Source organism: Oncorhynchus tshawytscha, linkage group LG06 (genome assembly GCF_018296145.1).
Source record: "Oncorhynchus tshawytscha isolate Ot180627B linkage group LG06, Otsh_v2.0, whole genome shotgun sequence".
NCBI classification, from domain to species: domain Eukaryota; kingdom Metazoa; phylum Chordata; class Actinopteri; order Salmoniformes; family Salmonidae; genus Oncorhynchus; species Oncorhynchus tshawytscha.
Window position 1 is genome coordinate 36,737,725 of NC_056434.1, and position 18,820 is coordinate 36,756,544.

Sequence of the window (18,820 nt, forward strand, 5' to 3'; positions counted from 1 at the left end):
TGTCCGTCTGGTTGGTACCAGGCCAAAGTGTCGGTCTCCATCCCACCCAGCCTCTCTCTAGTCCTGCCCCAGTGTCATGACCCCCATAGCTATTCTTCTCTCTCTCTCTCTCTCTCTCTCTCTCTCTCTCTCACTCTCTCTCTCTCTCTCTCTCTCTCTCTCGCTCTCTCTCTCTTTCTCTCTTGCTCTCTCTCTCTCTCTCACTCACTCACTCACTCACTCACTCACTCACTCACTCACTCACTCACTCACTCACTCACTCACTCACTCACTCACTCACTCACTCACTCACTCACTCTCTGTCTCCCTGTCTCCCTGTCTCCTCTACTCTCTCACGCTAGCTGTTCTTTCTCTGGGGACTCCTCCAGTGTGATGGCGGTGAACTCCTCCTTGTTTCCGTTTTCCTGGATCTTCTCTTTATTCATCAGGGTCACCATCTCCTGCTCTCTCTCCTGGGCGCGGGAGCTAGCCACTGACGCTGCCGCCGCACCGTTACCCTCATTCCCATCCTTGTTGGTGATCATCAGGGTCTGCTGCTGACCGCACCAGCTAACAGACAGAAAGAGGGAAGAGTGTACACATTAGGTTGCTGTTACCAGCTAACAGAGAGAGAGATTTTTCGACCAGAATTCGGACTGGTGAAGTGAGACCTACCTCTTATACTTGACCACAACAAAACACGTGAGGAGAATAGCAACCAGTGCCACAAGCACTCCCACAATGATCAGCCAATCTGCATAGAGGAACATAATGATAAATGTTGAATGATGTGTAGCAAATGTCTCTTAATTTGTACCCTTAATACAATGTGATTTGAAAAGCGCTATATAAATGTCAGTATTTTTGTCACGCCCTGGTCTAAGTATTTTGTGTTTTTCTTCATGTATTGGGTATGGCCAGGGTGTGGCATGGGGTTTTTGTATTGTGGTGTGTTTTGTCTTGGGGTTTTGGTGTGTCTGTATTGGGATTGTAGCTAGTGGGGTTATCTAGCAAAGTCTATGGCTGTCTGGAGTGGTTCTCAATCAGAGGCAGGTGTTTATCGTTGTCTCTGATTGGGAACCATATTTAGGCAGCCATATTCTTTGAGTTTGTCGTGGGTGATTGTCCTATGTGTTGTTGTTCCTGTCTCAGTGTTAGTTTACACAAGTATAGGCTGTTTCGGTTTTCGTTAAGTTCTTTGTTTTGTAGTGTTTGTTATTGATTCGTGTTTTACGTTCGTTCATTAAACATGGATCGCAATCTACACGCTGCATTTTGGTCCGACTCTCCTTCACACCTAGAAAACCGTAACAGAATCACCCACCACAAACGGACCAAGCAGCGTGTCAACAGGCAGGAGCAGCCCAAAGAGGAGATGCGCAATAAGAATTTCTGGACATGGGAGGAAATCCTAAACGGAGAAGGACCCTGGGCTCAGCCTGGAGAATATCGCCGCCCCAAAGAAGAACTGGAGGCGGCGAAAACGGAGAGGCGCCGGTATGAGGAGGCAGCACGGCGACTCGGAAGGAAGCCTGAGAGTCAGCCCCAAAAATTTCTTGGGGGGCTCAGGGAGAGTGTGGCAGAGTCAGGAGTCAGACCTGAGCCAACTCTCCCTGTTTATCGTGAGGAGCCAAGGAGGAGACCAGAACCAGAGCTGGTGTTGGAGGTGAGCGAAGCAGAGACTGTGAAGGAGTTAATGGGGAAATTGGAGGAGAGAGAAATGAGGGAGTTGCTGTGTTGGTGCTTTTTGCATGGAATTCGCCCGACGGAACGTGTCGGGGATTTGATGGCACCTGGGTTAGCGCTCCATACTCATCCTGAGGTGCGTGTTAGTCAGCTGGTGAAGTTGGTGCCAGTCTCACGCACCAGGCCTCCTGTGCACATCCCTAGCCTTGCACGTCCTGTGCCAGCACTGCTCTCAAGATCTCCAGTACGCCTTCACGGTCTAGCCCATCCTGTGCCACCTCCACACTCCAGCCCTCCGGTAGCAGCTCCCCGCACCAGGCTTCCTGTGCGTGTTCTCGGTTCAGTACCACCAGTACCAGCACCACGCATCAGGCTTCCTGTGCGTGTTCTCGGTTCAGTACCACCAGTACCAGCACCACGCATCAGGCCTACAGTGCCGCCTCGCCTCTCCAGCGCTGCCGGAGCCTTTCTCCTCTCCTGCGCTGCCGGAGTCTCCCGTCTGTTCAGCGCTGCCGGAGCCTTTTTCCTCTACAGCGCTGCTGGAGTTCTGTCACGCCCTGGTCTAAGTATTTTGTGTTTTTCTTTATGTATTTGGTCAGGCCAGGGTGTGGCATGGGGTTTTTGTAATTGTGGTGTGTTTGTCTTGGGGTTTTGGTGGTGGTATTGGGATTGTAGCTTAGTGGGTTATCTAGCAAAGTCTATGGCTTCTGGAGTGGTTCTCAATCAGAGGCAGGTGTTTATCGTTGTCTCTGATTGGGAACCATATTTAGGCAGCCATATTCTTTGAGTTTGTCGTGGGTGATTGTCCTATGTGTCGTTGTTCCTGTCTCAGTGTTAGTTTACACAAGTATAGGCTGTTTCGGTTTTCGTTAAGTTCTTTGTTTTGTAGTGTTTGTTATTGATTCGTGTTTTACGTTCGTTCATTAAACATGGATCGCAATCTACACGCTGCATTTTGATCCGACTCTCCCACACCTAGAAAACCGTAACAATGTTCTCCATTATTAATCCATTAAACCATATAATCCATTAAAATGACATTAACATTATTACATGGATCACTAATATCATGTACAATAATAGTATTCTTACTACTAGTTAGAGCAGGGATTGGTAACTTTGATAGAGGGAGGGTTACAAAAGATCTGACCTCATCATGAGGGGCCGCAGTTGTGCCGCTGCCGCCAATCCCCCATTACTCATTTTACCATGGGTGGAGAGGAAATTGAGCTGTTTTTTAATATGATATCAGAGAGAGAATAACTAACAAAATCAATGGAGGCCCCCCAGGCGGTAATCCGACCTTGATAACTACAAGTTTAGATTGCTGTCCCCTAAACTAATGTTAGCTGACATGGGCTAATTAAGTGACTATCAGTGACTGACATAACAAGAGGAAAACTGCTGATGCACAACGCACATTTCGAAATTGCACCTTGTGTGGTCTACTCTAATCAAACTCGCAACAGGAAGTTGAGACCCCGACGGAGTAAAACAATATGAGGGCCTTCGAAAGGTGGGCGGTGGTCCGCATGCCCAACCATGTAGTAGCGTTATTAGGGGTAGTGGGCCACTCACTGGGTGTGCTACTGATCTCCTTCCCAGCTGGAGTAGGGTCTGCTCCCATACCTGGATTCATCTTCCCATTAGGAATGGGCTGCGTGGAGGCTTTATGGGGATAACAGGGAGAGACAGTGTTAAACAAACATCTCTAACACATGGTTTACACATAGATGCCAACTTGTGGAATCATGTGATGAATATAATCATTTGATGACCAGGAATCATTTGCTACTACAGGGCTGATGTATTAGCTGTGGAGTGCACAGAACATACTAAGGAATGCATAACTCCTTTGGGGCAGAGTTGGAACCTGAGAGTGAATGCCAACATTTCATTGAAAAGTGATTTGTCTATGTAACCCAGAAGTAAAATCTTGAGTAATTTGGTCACCTGTGTGAATCTGTTCATGGAATATTATAACGTGATTTATGAATTATTGATGAGTAAGTGACATTGTGCCAAGTGTAATAAAGAGAGAAATGTAATAAACTGCCCATAACTTTAACCAGTCACAGAACAGGTTGTGATGTTTGATCTGAGATTCTCTCTCATAGGGTAAATCAACGTCACCTTATTCCTCACACAGGGCTCTGGTGGAAAGGTAGTGCATGATTTGGTTGAATGGGCAGCTATTCCCCATAGAAATAGGCCTATGTCCTCTACCGGATCAACCCCCATGTCCATCCTTCCTACTGTCTTCCTCTCTACCACTTAGAAACTGTCTCAAAATACAGAAAAAAATGCAATAATAAGAATCCAACCATAATGTGATACATAATGAAAGCTAGTGAGGCAGCAGATGTTATTTTATAACCCAAAATGGATTTCACTATTCAGGATGAATATATAGCTCAGTGGTGCACGGTAGTACCATAAATAGTTTACATTAAACCATTTATGCATTTATGCAGAGAGAGGTCACATAAAGCATTGAGAATTTGAGACAGTGCAGACAAAGAGTTGTGAGGAAGAGTCATTCTGTGGCACTGTCAGTAGTTTAGCAGTGCTCCTCTCTTTCCCCCTCTCCCTTATCTGGTCACAACAGAGGGAGCCCTCTTCAAACTAACTCCTCAGAGGACACGCACAGAAAAACAAACTTTCAAGTCTCTATGGAATATGTTTTCATGAATCTGAGTGTAATCAGAACACAGCTCTACCGTTTTGATTTTAGCCTCTTATTTCAGCAACCAGAGCTGACTATGTAAATACAAATGATTCCTTGCACTTGAACATTTTTCTATAAAGTGGGTTATAGCTTTTATAACTATTGTAATTTGTCTTATATAAACACTAAATGCCCAAACATAGTGAGCTACAAACAACAGTGGATATTGAAGTGAGAGTTCTGAGTTTTAATCCACAATCCTTTTCACACCCCAACACCAGGGGGCGAGCTTAGTTCTCTAACTTTCCAGAGTCAGACCAAACTTGTGTGTGGGTGGTCGGCTATCTGTTATAAGAATCCTTCTCTAAGTTCTCAGAGGCAGCACTTCCAAGAAAATGTTAGGGATAGTTCTAAATGTCAAAAAGTCATTCAGTTTCAACAGGTAAATATAGTGTTAGTTCTGTTCTTCACTTTTTTAATATCAACTTTTAACATCTCAGCTGAGAAGACTGTATTAGAGATTGCATGATAATACATCTTGACAGAAGTTTTGAGGAGAATGACGAACTTGCAGATGTGCAGTATATTTAGAGATTCATATGATTAAATGAATCACCTTCAAAGCACTAAATGTTTGAGTCGCCTTGGAAACAGTAGGGAAGTACAGTACGGACAGAGAAGAGAAGTGACATTATAGTGATGTGTTTTAGTGATTCTGGCTAGACCAGTTCTTACATGGCGTTGATTAATAACACAACTGTTCCGTACAGTAGAACTGAAGATATTTAGATGATACATCTGTAAAAGTCTTGTACAACTTTTAGGATATATTTTTTTTCTTATATAGATTAATGGCATAGTATTAAAGGTTTCATCGTGGAGATTTGTCTGATTTGGTGGTTTTTTGTTGGAATAAAAGTCAGCAAAATATATTTATATTAGGCTAAATGTGCTATTTGAAATTGTCTTAGAGTAGTGTGTCTTTAGTTTAGGCTTCCTATCCACAGCCCACCACTTTTCTCTCTCTGGGGTGTCACCAGGTGTCTAAAGAAGAACATCTTACTGTATATAAATATTTCAGTTTTAATGTCACGTGCACAAGTACAGTGAAATGCCTTTCTTGCTAGCTCTAAACCCAACAATGCAGTAACCAATATCAACGTAGTACTAAAAATAGCATAAGGTATTCACACAAACTCACTGCTCTCTCACAGGTGATAACACTGACTGGACAAAGGTCGCTGGTTCAACATTTTGCCAGAAGCAATGCATTAATGTACCTAAGGACATTCTACCCTTTGAAAATTCTGCACTTGAGTATTGAAACTGATTATTTTTAGGCTCAGTGGAAGCTTTGTGGTGGTAAGCTGTCATCCTGTCACAGCAATCCTATGACAAACATCCTATGACAAACATGTTTTATAAATGTTATGTTTTACTGTTCTGACATGAGATTATTTACTTGAGATGTATTTGTATTTTAAAGGGTGCTATTTTATTGAAATAAATTGTAATAATTTTCTTCAAGATACCAAACTGAACGACGAAGCAAAAAACAGCATTCTGTATGTAATATTATGTATGTTACAAACAGTCATTCCTTACCTCCTAACTCCACCTCCTTCTCCTGTAAATCCTCCTCTCTGGCCCGGCCCTGTGGTTCTCCTGGCTCTTTAACAGATGGTGCCATAGAAGAGGCCCCCTCCTCATCTGAGCCAGAAGGCAACATTCCAGACACAGTGGTTTCTTCCATCTCAGTGACCACCACCCCAGGGTGCTCAGTGGGGCTGGCTTTCTGGGTCCCATTCCCCTCAACCGTCATTCCTATGCTAAGGCTTTCTGTGGCTGCCCCCTCTGAAGCATAACCCTCAGCAAATGCTGTTGACTTTACTTGGCTGGCCTCAGTGGGTGCAGGCTGGTCTGTGTCCAATGCTTCCATTACTTCAGTGGTGTTCTCTGCTCCCTTTTCTCCAGGGGCGGAGGTGGTGTCCTGGGTGTCAGGCTCGGAGTTGATGGTGGTCTCCGGCTGGGCTCCATTCTCAGGGTCTGTGGCCTCACCTTTGTGAAAAACAGACCAAAGATATTCAGTACCAGTCAAATGCTTGGACACACCGACTCATTCAAGGGTTTTACTTCATTTGTACTATTTTCTACATTGCAGAATAATAGTGAAGACATCAAAACTATGAAATAACACATATGGAATCATGTACTAACCAAAAAAAGTGTTAAACAAATCAAAAGATATTTCATATTTTAGATTCTTCAAAGTAGCCACTTTTTGCCTTGATGACAGCTTTGCACACTCTTGGCATTCTCTCAGACATCCTAGTTGTGAATATCTGAGGAAATCCGTTCTGCCAAAATTCCAGAGGAAGATAGTGTAGGCCCTGTCCAGGAGCTATACTTGTACATCAAGCTGCCATATGCTACAGAATCAGGACATAGGCTCCTGCCGAATGGGCCGTTCTGGCTTAGATAATGCTTACTTGTCCAAGGCTTACTTACTACTAGATAGTGAGCAAAAAGACAAATTCAACTCCATTTTCAACTAATCAGATGTTGATGTTGCCAATTAATTTAATGATTACTTCATTGGCAAAGTGGGCAAACTTAGGTGGGAAATGTCAACAACAAAAGCATTGTAAGTTTGAATTTAGTAAAGTTAGTGTGGGAGAGGAGGAAAAAGTATTGTTATCGATCTGTAATGACAAACCTCCTGGCATTGACAACTTAGATGGAAAGCTACTGAGGAGGTAGCTGAATCTATAGCCACTCTTATTTGTCATATATTTTATCTGAGCCTAGAGGAAAGTCTTTGTCCTCAGACCTGGAGGGAAGCCAAAGTCATTCCACAACTAAAGAGTGGTAAAGCGGCCTTTACTGGTTCTAACCGCAGACCTATTGGCTTGCTGACAGCTCTTAGCAAACTGTTAAAAGTACAATGCTATTTCTCTGTAAACAAATGAACATTAGACATTCAGCATGCTTATAGAGAAGGGCACTCGACATGTACTGCACTGACACAAATTACTTATGATTGGTTGAAAGAAATTGATGATAAGAATATTGTGGGAGTTGTACAGTTAGATTGCAGTGCATACTTTGATATCATTGATCATAACCTGTTGTTGAGAAAATGTATGTGTTATGGCTTTTCAACCTCTGCCATATCGTGGATTCAGAGCTATCTATCTAATTGAACTCAGAGGGTTTTCTTTAATGGAAGCATCTCTAATGTCAAACATGTAAAGTGTTGTGTACCACAGGGCAGTTCTCTAGGCTCTCTACTCTTTTCTATTTTTACCAATGAACTGCCACTGGCAATAAACAATGCATGTGTGTCCATGTATGCTGATGATTCAACCATGTACACATCAGCAACCACAGCTAATGCAACCACATCCAATGAAGTCACTGAAAACCTTTACAAAGAGTTGCAGTTTGTTATGGAATGGGTGGCCAAAATAAACTGGTCTTGAACATCTCTAAAACTAAGAGCATTATATTTGGTACAAATCATTCCCTAAGTTCTATACCTCAGCTGAATCTGGTAATGAATGGTGTGGCTGTTGAACAAGTTGAGCAGACTAAATGACTTGGTGTTACCTTAGATTGTAAACTCTCATGGTCAAAACATTTAGGTTCAATGGTTGTAAAGATGGGGAGAGGTATGTCTGTACTAAAGAGATGCTGCGCTTTTTTGACACCACACTCGACAAAGTCCTGCAGGCTCTAGTTTTATCTCATCTGTTTTATTGTCCAGTCATATGGTCAAGTGCTGCAAAGAAAGACCTAGTTAAGCTGCAGCTGGCCCTGAACAGAGCGACACGTCAAGCTCTTCATTGTAATCAGAGGGCTAATATTAATACTATGCATGCCAGGTGCTCTTGGCTAAGAGGTGAGGAAAGACTGACTGCGTCACTTCTTGTTTTTATAAGAAAGATCACTGTGTTTGGAAATTCCAAATTGTTTGCATAGTCAACTTATACACAGCACTGATACACACACTTACCCCACCAGCCACTTACCCCAGGTCCAGAACACATTCAAGGAAACCTACAGTATTATACAGACGTGAACAGCAAACCTGGTTTCAAAAAACAAGTAAAGCAACAGCTCATGGCACAATGCCTCTCCCCCATGTGACCTACTTGTTGTGTTTATGTACAGTATGTGTAACTGATATACGCGCATACACACTACATGTTCAATTGTAATGTCTTTTGATTATTTCGTTACGTGTCGGACAGTAGCTGTCGCTAATGGGGATCCTAATAAATCAAAGTGTAGCTGCGGAATGGCATACTGTATGAAATACAGAGGAGATGGAAAAGGTTATGATTTTGATGATGTGACTGGTGAAAAAGACAGGACTGACCTGCAGCATCTGTCACCTGAACACTCTCTGGTCCTGTTGAATCAGGGTTGATGGCCGCATCACAGTTCTTTTCAGCCAACTCTGTCAAAAACAGAAGTTTGGATCAGGGATGAGGAACAAAGCACAAATGTGTAATTATCTTCAGCACATGTTATAGTCCAAGTTCTAAGAATGGCGAGGATGGGAAGAGTCATTAATAAAATTTATGTGTGTTTTAAGGGATCATTGTGCCAAAACTAGGCCCGGTTTTTGGAAGACACATACATTTCCCAAATCACCACATAGGGAGAACTTTCACTAAGTGCATTGTTGGAGCATGTGTCGATACTGGTAGGATCGGGAGAAAGGCAGCGCTAATCTTGGATGAACTTTCTCCATTCAAATCTTAGCATAACATTGGAATTATTCCACAATACTGACGATGGATCAGCTCCTAGAGAAATATTATCACCTATATGGCTGCTAATATTGATGCTTTTTCTAATTGCTTACCTTTAATAATGCACTAAATCACAGATTTGGGACATCATTGTTCACATTTGTTTTTCCACATCATGAAACATATACTGAACAATTACAGACAATAGCCGACAATTATCAAAATAGAACTCGGTTGAACATGAAATAGATTTTAATATGAGTTAAATATGTAGGCCAATGTGCTATGTATCCAATAATGTATATATATTTTTTGATTGCCGTCATCTCGGTTTTAATTTGAAGCATATTTGTATCCTTTATTTGTTTGTAACAATTGCAAAGAACATTGGCATCTTTATATTTGTAGGCCGAGTCAACGTCATTCTGAAGTTATCAGCATTCACCGAGACAGATAAACATCGCAATTCCATGGTTTGCGGAGGTCTTCTGTGTATAAATCACTCAAATAACGGAGGACAAAACAGAACAAAAATTCTGATAAAACTCCAGTTCCTCGCAATATAATGACAACTCTCAATAAAGATTGTTTAAAAAGAAGACCAGCTTTATACGACAATAAAACGAAGGGCAAAAAAGCATTTAATAACGCACTGTTCTATAAGTGGTCTGAGGCAGTTGGTAATTAATGAGTGTTTTCAAGTTCAACTTAAGCAATAATAGTTTTGAGAAACAGCTCTGAGAATTAATGATGCTCCTACAAAGGTTCTAACAATTATCTTAGCATTAACATACTTTTGGGAAACCAGGTCCTGGTCAATATGAGCTATGAAAAAAGAAAAACTCACCTGATGCATTGAAACAGAAGGCATCAAAGGGTTTTTCCGGAGAGACTTGATGGAAGAAGACCCCAGTCGTGTTGTTGGCACAGTTAACATGAGCCTTTTGTCTGAGGATGGTGGTGTTTCCGTTGCTGATCCAACCATATCTAGAATCAAATGGCAAATAGCATTTAAGATCCAATTGCTATAGTATGTTAGCCATTAGCTTGTAGCTTACACCAAAGAATTATCAGCAATACTCAAGATGTATGTCAAATATAGGTAAAAAAGTATGTAGTTAAAGTAGAGGTGAAGCAAGATAACACAATACTTTTTTTTGGTGGGTGCTTGTACATGATCTAAATAGGAGATTAAATGTAAATTCAGTTAAACAATCATTTGTATTGACACAATAAATCAATACTGCTAGCAGTGTTTAAGTTGAGATAAGGAACACCATACAAGGCTCCGTAATCATACAATTTATTGACCATTACCGTTTTCCCTGCAAAACCCCCCTGAAACCGAAAGGTCCATGTTGGTCTATGCTGGTCAGTGCTAGTCTGACTAGCATGATCTAGCTGGTGTATGCTGGTGACCAAGCTGGTCCATGCTGGTCAAGCATGGTCTAGTTGGTCAAGCTGGTCTGACAAGCATGGTAAAACCACGCCCAAGCATGGTAAAACCACGTCCCATCATTATCAAATTTCCCAGCATCCTCTATTGCAGTTAGATTTTTAGATTTTTTAAAACTCAATATCTGTGTTTTTGCATGTACATTGATTGATTCATCAATTGTATGCTACACAAATAAAAATCACATATTTGTTTCTAAACGGATCCAATCTGTTAGTTTGATTGATTGCACCGTTACTGAAATGGTTGTCCAGTTTAGATAGTCTCAATTAGTCATCATCCTAACCCTGGCATTCATACTGAACACTTTCAATTGTTGGATAACCCAACTCTCTTTAGTCTGGATAAACAAACAAAACATCCTTCCCAAGATTTAATTGCAAACCAGCTTTTGAAAGTTGGCAAGTAAATAATGCTAGCTACAAGCTCTTTTGATTTCAGTACATTGGCCTACATTGGGATGTTTCTACGGTCTCGATCCAAGAGTGGGACTACAATACAGTGACAAGTAGGCAGTGAGGAATTCATTGCTCAAGAGTATTTCTCCGAAGTTATGTGTTGACTGAATCCTGCATGTGGAGCTAAAATACAAACTGCATCTCATTCTACAAGTGTCCTACCACTACAGAGAAAACAGACGTGGAGACTCTTTGAGCTACCTGCCTGCCCCTGGATGACCTGATCTAACTGCTCAGCTCCTCCTGTTGACCACCTCACCTCCCTCTGCTCAAACCTTGTGCTATTGACTGTCTCTCCATCTGTTGGAGGCGTGAAGTAACGTACTGAGAATTTAATAGTCCAGATCTTCTGCATACTCACATCCTTCATATTTTTTTAATGATGTTTGTTTTGTTTTTAAAGTGTTTTGAGATACTTGTATGTGCCGTGTACTGCAATTCAGCTTTAAGCTGCTAAGTATGGCCAAAATGTTTTTTTTTAAATCACAACGAAAGCTGATTACCAGCAAAACCAGCACTAGTTACCATCATATGCTGGTCTAGGCTTTTTTTCAGCAGGGGTGTTTTTGATTTAGAGAACGTCATTCAATGAGTGATAAGCCTACCACATGTTTTTAAACACTTACAAAAGGGATTCACAAGTATTTTCCAATGGCCATACTAGTATACCACAAGCACATGTGTGATACATACGTAGCTTGATTCTAAGTGGTATGCTAGTGTGAATATTGGAACAGGACCCAATAGTCTCAGGGAAACATCTAGCTGATCTCTTTCCTTTGAATCAGCTGTTGTTTACCCTTTGATAAGGCACATCCTGGGGTTCCTAAGCGGAGGCTCAGTTGTCATGAAGACAGGTGTGTGACCTCACCTGCAGGTCTCTAGGCCATGGGCATGAGCCTCGATGACCTGTTCCCTGCTGGCAATGGTGATTCCCAGGCTCTCACACAGCTTCTTGGCCAGGTCCAAGGTCAATGAGTAGCGATCTGGTCCTTCCACGTGGAACACTCCGGCATGGCTGCAGCTACGAGATTTCACTGTAGCCGAGGGAAGGCGGAGAAGGTGGGAGAGAGGTTAGTTTTGAGAAAATTCGCCTGTGAGACACTGTGACTGCATGGTGGCCATTTTGTTACTATGAATTTTAAAAATATCATATGTCGACTTCATCAAAAGACTGAAAGAGCACAAGGTGGAAGAAAGGTTACTTTTCAATATGTCTGAAAATAACTAGGCATTGCTCTTGTCAGGTTAGGTGGTCAGTTTCACACACCTAACTAGGCACAAGACCAACTGGTGACAAACAAAACAGATGGGTCAAACAAATTCATTTCCCACTGGCATTTGCAATAAAGTTGGTATTCACAATCAAGTTTCCATCACAATTTTCCCTTTGCTCTTGGCAGGTCAGGTGGTCAGTTTCACACAACGTACTAGACACACTATCAACTGGTGACAAATAAAATAGATGGGTGACACAAATTCATTTCCCAGTGGTATTTGCAATAAAGTTAGAATTGTAATCACAATTTTGGGTTAACAAATGTATAACAGACATGAGAAACACACCACAGGGCACACAAATCAAATCAAATTGTATTGGTCACATACACGTATTTGCAGATGTTATTGCGGGTGTAGCAAAATGCTTGTGTTTCTAGCTCCAACAGTGCAGAAATATCTAACAAGTAATATCTAATCATTTCACAACAATAGACACAATACAGTGGTTGAATCAATTGAATCAATTTCCACATAATTTCAATTAAATTATGTTGAACCAACGTGGAATGGACTTTGAATGACGTCTGTGCCCAGTAGGATTTAAAACCTCTTAAGGATCTGACCCTTTTTTTAAATTTTCATCTAAAATGACACACAAATCTAACTGCCTGTATCTCATGACCTGAAGCAAGTATATGCATATTCTTGATGTCATTTAAAAGGAAACACTTTGAAGTTTGTGGAATTGTGAAATTAATGTAGGAGAATATAACACATTAGATCTGGTAAAAGATGATACAAAGAAAAAGCATGCGTTTTTCTCTTGTTTTTTTTGTACCATCATCTTTGAAATGCAAGAGGAAGGCCATAATTGTCACGCCCTGGTCAAAGTATTTTGTGTTTATCTTTATGTATTTGGTCAGGCCAGGGTGTGGCATGGGGTTTTTGTAATTGTGGTGTGTTTGTCTTGGGGTTTTGGTGGTGGTATTGGGATTGTAGCTTAGTGGGTTATCTAGCAAGGTCTATGGCTGTCTGGAGTGGTTCTCAATCAGAGGCAGGTGCTTATCGTTGTCTCTGATTGGGAACCATATTTAGGCAGCCATATTCTTTGAGTTTGTCGTGGGTGATTGTCCTTAGTGTCCTATGTGTACTCTCGGTTAGTTTACACTAGATAGGCTGTTTCGGTTTCGATTACGTTTATTGTTTTGTGTAGTGTTCGTGTTTCTTTGTTTGATTAAACATGAATCTCAATCGACACGCTGCAGTTTGGTCCGACTCTCCTTCATCACCACTAGAAAACCGTTACAATAATGTATTATTCTAGCCCAGACGCAATTTTGATTTTGGCCACTAGACTGCAGCAGTGTATGTGCAAAGTTTTAGATTGATCCAATGAATCATTGCATTTCTGTTCAAAATGTTGCATCAATACTGCCCAAATGTGCCTAATTGGTTTAATAATACATTTTCAAGTTCATAATTGTGCACTCTCCTCAAACAATAGTATGATATATTTTCACTATAATAGCTACTGTCAATTGGACAGTGCAGTTAGATTAACAAGAATTTAAGCTTTCTGCCCATATCAGCTATGTCTATGTCATGGGAAATGTTTTTCTTACTTACAACCTCATGCTAATCACATTAACCTATGTGTCATGTGTGCTCCCTCTCTAGCCTCTAGGTCACCAGGCTGCTCGTTATGGCGCACACCTGTCACCATCAACAGAACTGTATGAATAATGCTTGAAATTACTTACATGATTTATAAATATAATCAAATTATAAAATGGCTAACTATAATATTGCCTTCCTTAGAACTGTACAATACATATTTGTATGTTTAGTGTTAGAGAAAATGTGCACATTTTCTAAAGGTCTCTCTTGATCGAAACATCTGCCCCCACCACTGTGAGTCATACAGAGCTCGAGCTTGGCTTCCTGAAATTGTTAGGAACTCGCCTTTCATTTCATATTAATCTTTCTATGAATCAATCCCTGAATGTTGTAGAAATCACTCTCTCCTGCTGCGCTACAATGTAAGGATTGCAGGTATGTACTTTGTCACTGGCTGATTTTACAGAACCACACAGGTCCTCTTAACAGGGAACTTTAGATGTTGCTTGATACTGCTTTTATATAAAACAGGTTACATTTCTACTTGTAAAGTAATGGAACTGAATACTTCGTTACGCTTTGTTGAATAGTCTTGGTAAATACTTATGAACCCAGTAGCTATTTCTTCTAGTCTATAACTCAACAGTAACTGACAAAGATGGGATCAGTGGGGACCTCACTGCAGCTCTGGCATACTAGTATTTACCCAGGACTAACAATACCGGAGTACCCCTATTCATGGATTGCATGTTTCGTCACAATATTGCTTTGGACGTTTGTGTTGTTCTGAGCATTCTGATCAATGCATCATCAATGAGTGTATCACGATTTCCGCAAAAGTCTGCTCCTCTCCTTGTTCGGGAGGCATTCGGCGATCGACGTCACCGGCTTTCTAGCCATCGCAGCTCCATTTTTCATATATCCATTTGTCTTGTCTTGTTTTCATACACACCTGGTTTTCATTTCCCCAATCAATCGACTTGTATTTAACCCTCTGTTTCCCATCATGTTTTGTGTGTAATTGTTTTCATGTCAAGTGATGTTCGTTAAGCGCTTTACTTTATTGTTCCGTTTTTTGAGGGCATTTGTTTTGTTGTGCTCTCGGTTTGGAACTATAATAAAGTATGCTTTATTTAAGCATACTCTGCTCTCCTGCACCCAATTTCACCTTCATACACACCCTGACAGAGTGCCTATGAATATTTCATCAAAAGTGCGTTACAGTGGCTTGGAATTACAATGCCATTCAAAAGGGGTCAAAGAATTTGTATGGAAAACTTTAAAATAATTTTGATGTCAACATATTGATTTTAGATGCAGTATAACTGTCACCCCCTGATATGTTTCATCTGTCTTGTCTCCACCCCCTACCCCACTCCCATTTTTCACACATTGTCCCCTGTGTATTTATACCTGCATTTTCTGTTTGTCTGTTGCCAAATGGTCTTGTCCATCAAGTGGGGCCAGCGTCTTTCTCTGTGTTTGTTCCTATTTCTGGTTACAACCTGTTTTGCCTGTCCTGACCCTGAGCTTGCCTGCCGTCTCCCAGCTAGCAAATCAATCAGTTCCGGGGGGCCAGAACTGATTGAATCGGCCCGGAATCGGGTGAAGGACTCGGCCAGAAATCAAAGCGAATGACTGCCCAGAATCGGCCCAAGTACATCGCAGTTTCTGTCTATCGGAATTCAGCCGACTTTGCCGGCATCTTACCAGAATCCCCCCAGAAGCAGCCCAATATGTTTTTAAATAAATGTATACAAAATTACCCTATTTAGTTATTTTAAATCTGACTAATATACATTTTATACATACAAATTATACCCATTCACAATTTTTGGATTGTATTTAGTTATTTATTTTTTGCTTTTTCCATTGATATTGAAATATCGCTTTGATGTCATACAAGCAAGCCAAACAGTGCATACTGCTTTCATGTCATAAGTTATATTAGTCCCACTGTTACGCCAGTGTGACTTAGGACTTCTAACCCTGTTTAAATGTTGTGTGTTTGAGCTACAGACTTCTGGGTTGTACAATTTGTCTGTGTGATTAACGGGGGCTGACCTAGATCGGTGTTTGTGAGACAATGGAGGATTCCGAAGAGGCCAGGGGCTGGTTCTTTTTACAAAAATGTCGTAGAGTCAGAATGGTTTGAGCTACAAACATTGAAAAGCTGAGACTCTAACGGGCACGCACGTGTAAAGTTTTTTGGTCAATGACGCTCTCAAGCTACACTAGAGTCGTTAGAAGGTTGAGGGGTTCTTCTGCCTAGAAAATCCCAGGAAATCCCAGGACATCGTGTCTTTTATAGTTCAAATAGTTGCTGTCACAAACTACAAACAATTATCACTAGTTGGATATTCATTTTCCACTAAGCAACATTTTCTGTACTTACAGCATTCATATAAATTCCTTTTTATCAGGTTTTTGCCTTGGCTGACAATTTTATTTCGACATTTGTCAATATAACTTATGAATGCAACTGTTTATGTCAAATTGTGTTGTGTTATACTTGTAGCTCTGGCCGTCCTGAAAAGAAAATGGCGAAACACTTCAAAGTGAGGCTAAATATAAGCACTGGATATACAAGTAGAAGAAAGAATGAATGAATGAAAAGCCCATTTTTGCTGGGGTCTGATAGGGTTACAAGATGACGTTGCGTCTGAACCTATGTTTGTCTATTGTGACAAACATTTTCCACAGAACACTCACCAAAATATATCATGTACTTGAATATACCCACTGGGCACAGACGTAAGTTCAAGGTCTATTTCATGTTGGTTCAACATAATTTAATTGAAATGACGTGGAAAAAACTTTGATTCAACCAGTGTGTGCCCAGTGGGTATGTGCACCAAAATGACAATCTGTTTCTCTGAATTGCCTTGTGAACGCCTGACATTGTAAGATCCTATTTTATAACTTAGGTAGTCATATTGGTAATAGAACAAGCTTTCAAATGATGACTTCCTGACCCAGATTGCGATTTAAAATGGGCCGTTTTTGTTGCAACTTGCATCTATCCCAGATTTTCCAGTAATATTTGTATCATGTTACTGAATGTATCCAGAGTATTTTCAGATTTCATTAAAAACAAATGTGACGAACAGTGTAATGTTTGGATTCAGTCTGGTGTCAGTCTGGTGTCAGGTGAACTGTCGTGTCCTCAACTTTGGTGTAATAATTTTCCCATAATCTCCAAAATGTTCCCTTTAAATTTCTACTATGCTTATGCATATACTTTTAATATTCTTCTTTAAGAAACATTTCAATTTAGCCCTATTGTCACGTTCTGACCTTTATTTCCTTTGTTTTGTCATTATTTAGTATGGTCAGGGCGTGAGTTGGGGTGGGCAGTCTAGTCTATGTTTGTTTTTCTATGATTTGGGGATTTCTATGTTTCGGGCCTAGTATGGTTCTCAATCAGAGGCAGGTGTCATTATTGGGGCGGCAGGGTAGCCTAGTGGTTAGAGCGTTGGACTAGTAACCGAAAGGTTGCAAGTTCGAATCCCCGAGCTGTCTTTCTGCCCCTGAACAGGCAGTTAACCCATTGTTCCTTGGCTGTCATTGAAAATAAGAATTTGTTCTTAACTGACTTGCCTAGTAAAATAAAGGTAACGTTTAAAAAAAAAAAATGTTTTTAATTAGTTGTCTCTGATTGAGAATCATACTTAGGTAGCCTGGGTTTCACTGTTTGCTTGTGGGTGTTTGTTTCCGTGTCTGTGTTTTTCACCACACGGTACGGTTTTGGGTTTCGTTCGTTCGACGTTTATTATTTTTGTATTTCAGTCGTGTTCATGTGTAATATTTCTTATTAAAAGAACCATGGACTCTTACCACGCCGCATATTGGTCCTCTGATCCTTCTCGCCTCTCCTCTTCAGAAGAAGTGGAGGAAATCCCTTACACCTATCCATATAGGCCAATATCCATGAGAATAAAAGGTCAAGGATTTAAACATAACTTCACTCCTTTTGCAAACATGCCCTGTTCTTTGGCCTGTACCTCACAAACATAGAGTTAAAACTTCCCTAAACACAATATAAAAACTGCAAATACAACAACACACTTAACTAGATGACATTATGTAACCAATTGTTTAAATATAATATGGCTAACATTTCTCTGTGATGTGCCCCTCATTTTATAGTACAACAACACTATCTCATTGGATAAAAGGGAGAGTTCTGCGGAACTATCTTCTGGCAGAAAATAACGGGTTGAACTGCAAATGAACAGGATGTGGTGCGCCCACACACAGAAGCACACACACAGAAACACACACACAGCAACAAACAGAATCATTATCATGTCAAGCATATCGTATAAGCTTCCGATCACTTTTCCACAGTCAGTTGCTAAAATGGTGAACAGCACATTTGCATCTGGGTGAGAATCTATTCTGTGACACAATCATACAGTCTTGTGACATACCGAAATAAGAAATGGGAACTACAGTATTGGAGCAGCCGAGTGGGAATTACCGTGTCTCTACCTCGTCTCTTTCTCAGTTGTGCACCGGGGCCTCTCACTCCTCTTTCTATTCTGGTTAGAGCCAGTTTGCCCTGTTCTGTGAAGGGAGTAGTACACAGCATTGTACGAGATCTTCAGTTTCTTGGCATTTTCTCGCATGGAATAGCCTTCATTTCTCAGAACAAGAATAGACTGATGAGTTCCATTTTGAGCCTGTAATCAATCTCATAAATGCTGATAATCCAGATACTCAACTACTCTAAAGAAGGCCAGTTTAATTTCTTCTTTAATCAGGAACACAGTTTTCAGCTGTGCTAACATAATTGCAAGAGGGTTTTCTAATGATCAATTAGCCTTTTAAAATTATAATCTTGGATTAGCTAACACAACGTACCATTGGAGCACAGGAGTGATGGTTGCTAATAATGGCCCTCTGTACGGCTATGTAGATGTTTCATAGAAAATCTGCCGTTTCCAGCAACAATAGTCATTTACAACATTAA

At 40.8% G+C, this 18,820-nt stretch overlaps 1 protein-coding gene across 1 annotated transcript in view; it reads right to left on the reverse strand.

Annotated features, from left to right (window-relative positions):
* Positions 1-245: 245 nt before the first annotated feature.
* The window catches only part of LOC112245451 (CD44 antigen), a 32,579-nt gene continuing 14,004 nt past the window's right edge, over positions 246-18,820 (reverse strand). The window contains exons 2-8 of the mRNA XM_042323234.1: positions 11,879-12,044; positions 9,941-10,080; positions 8,715-8,795; positions 5,939-6,391; positions 3,244-3,333; positions 655-733; positions 246-549 (exon numbers count right to left, since the gene is read on the reverse strand). Of these exons, the coding sequence (XP_042179168.1) occupies positions 333-549; positions 655-733; positions 3,244-3,333; positions 5,939-6,391; positions 8,715-8,795; positions 9,941-10,080; positions 11,879-12,044 (1,226 nt within the window). The 3' untranslated portion in view covers positions 246-332. The remainder of the gene's footprint in view (positions 550-654; positions 734-3,243; positions 3,334-5,938; positions 6,392-8,714; positions 8,796-9,940; positions 10,081-11,878; positions 12,045-18,820) is intronic.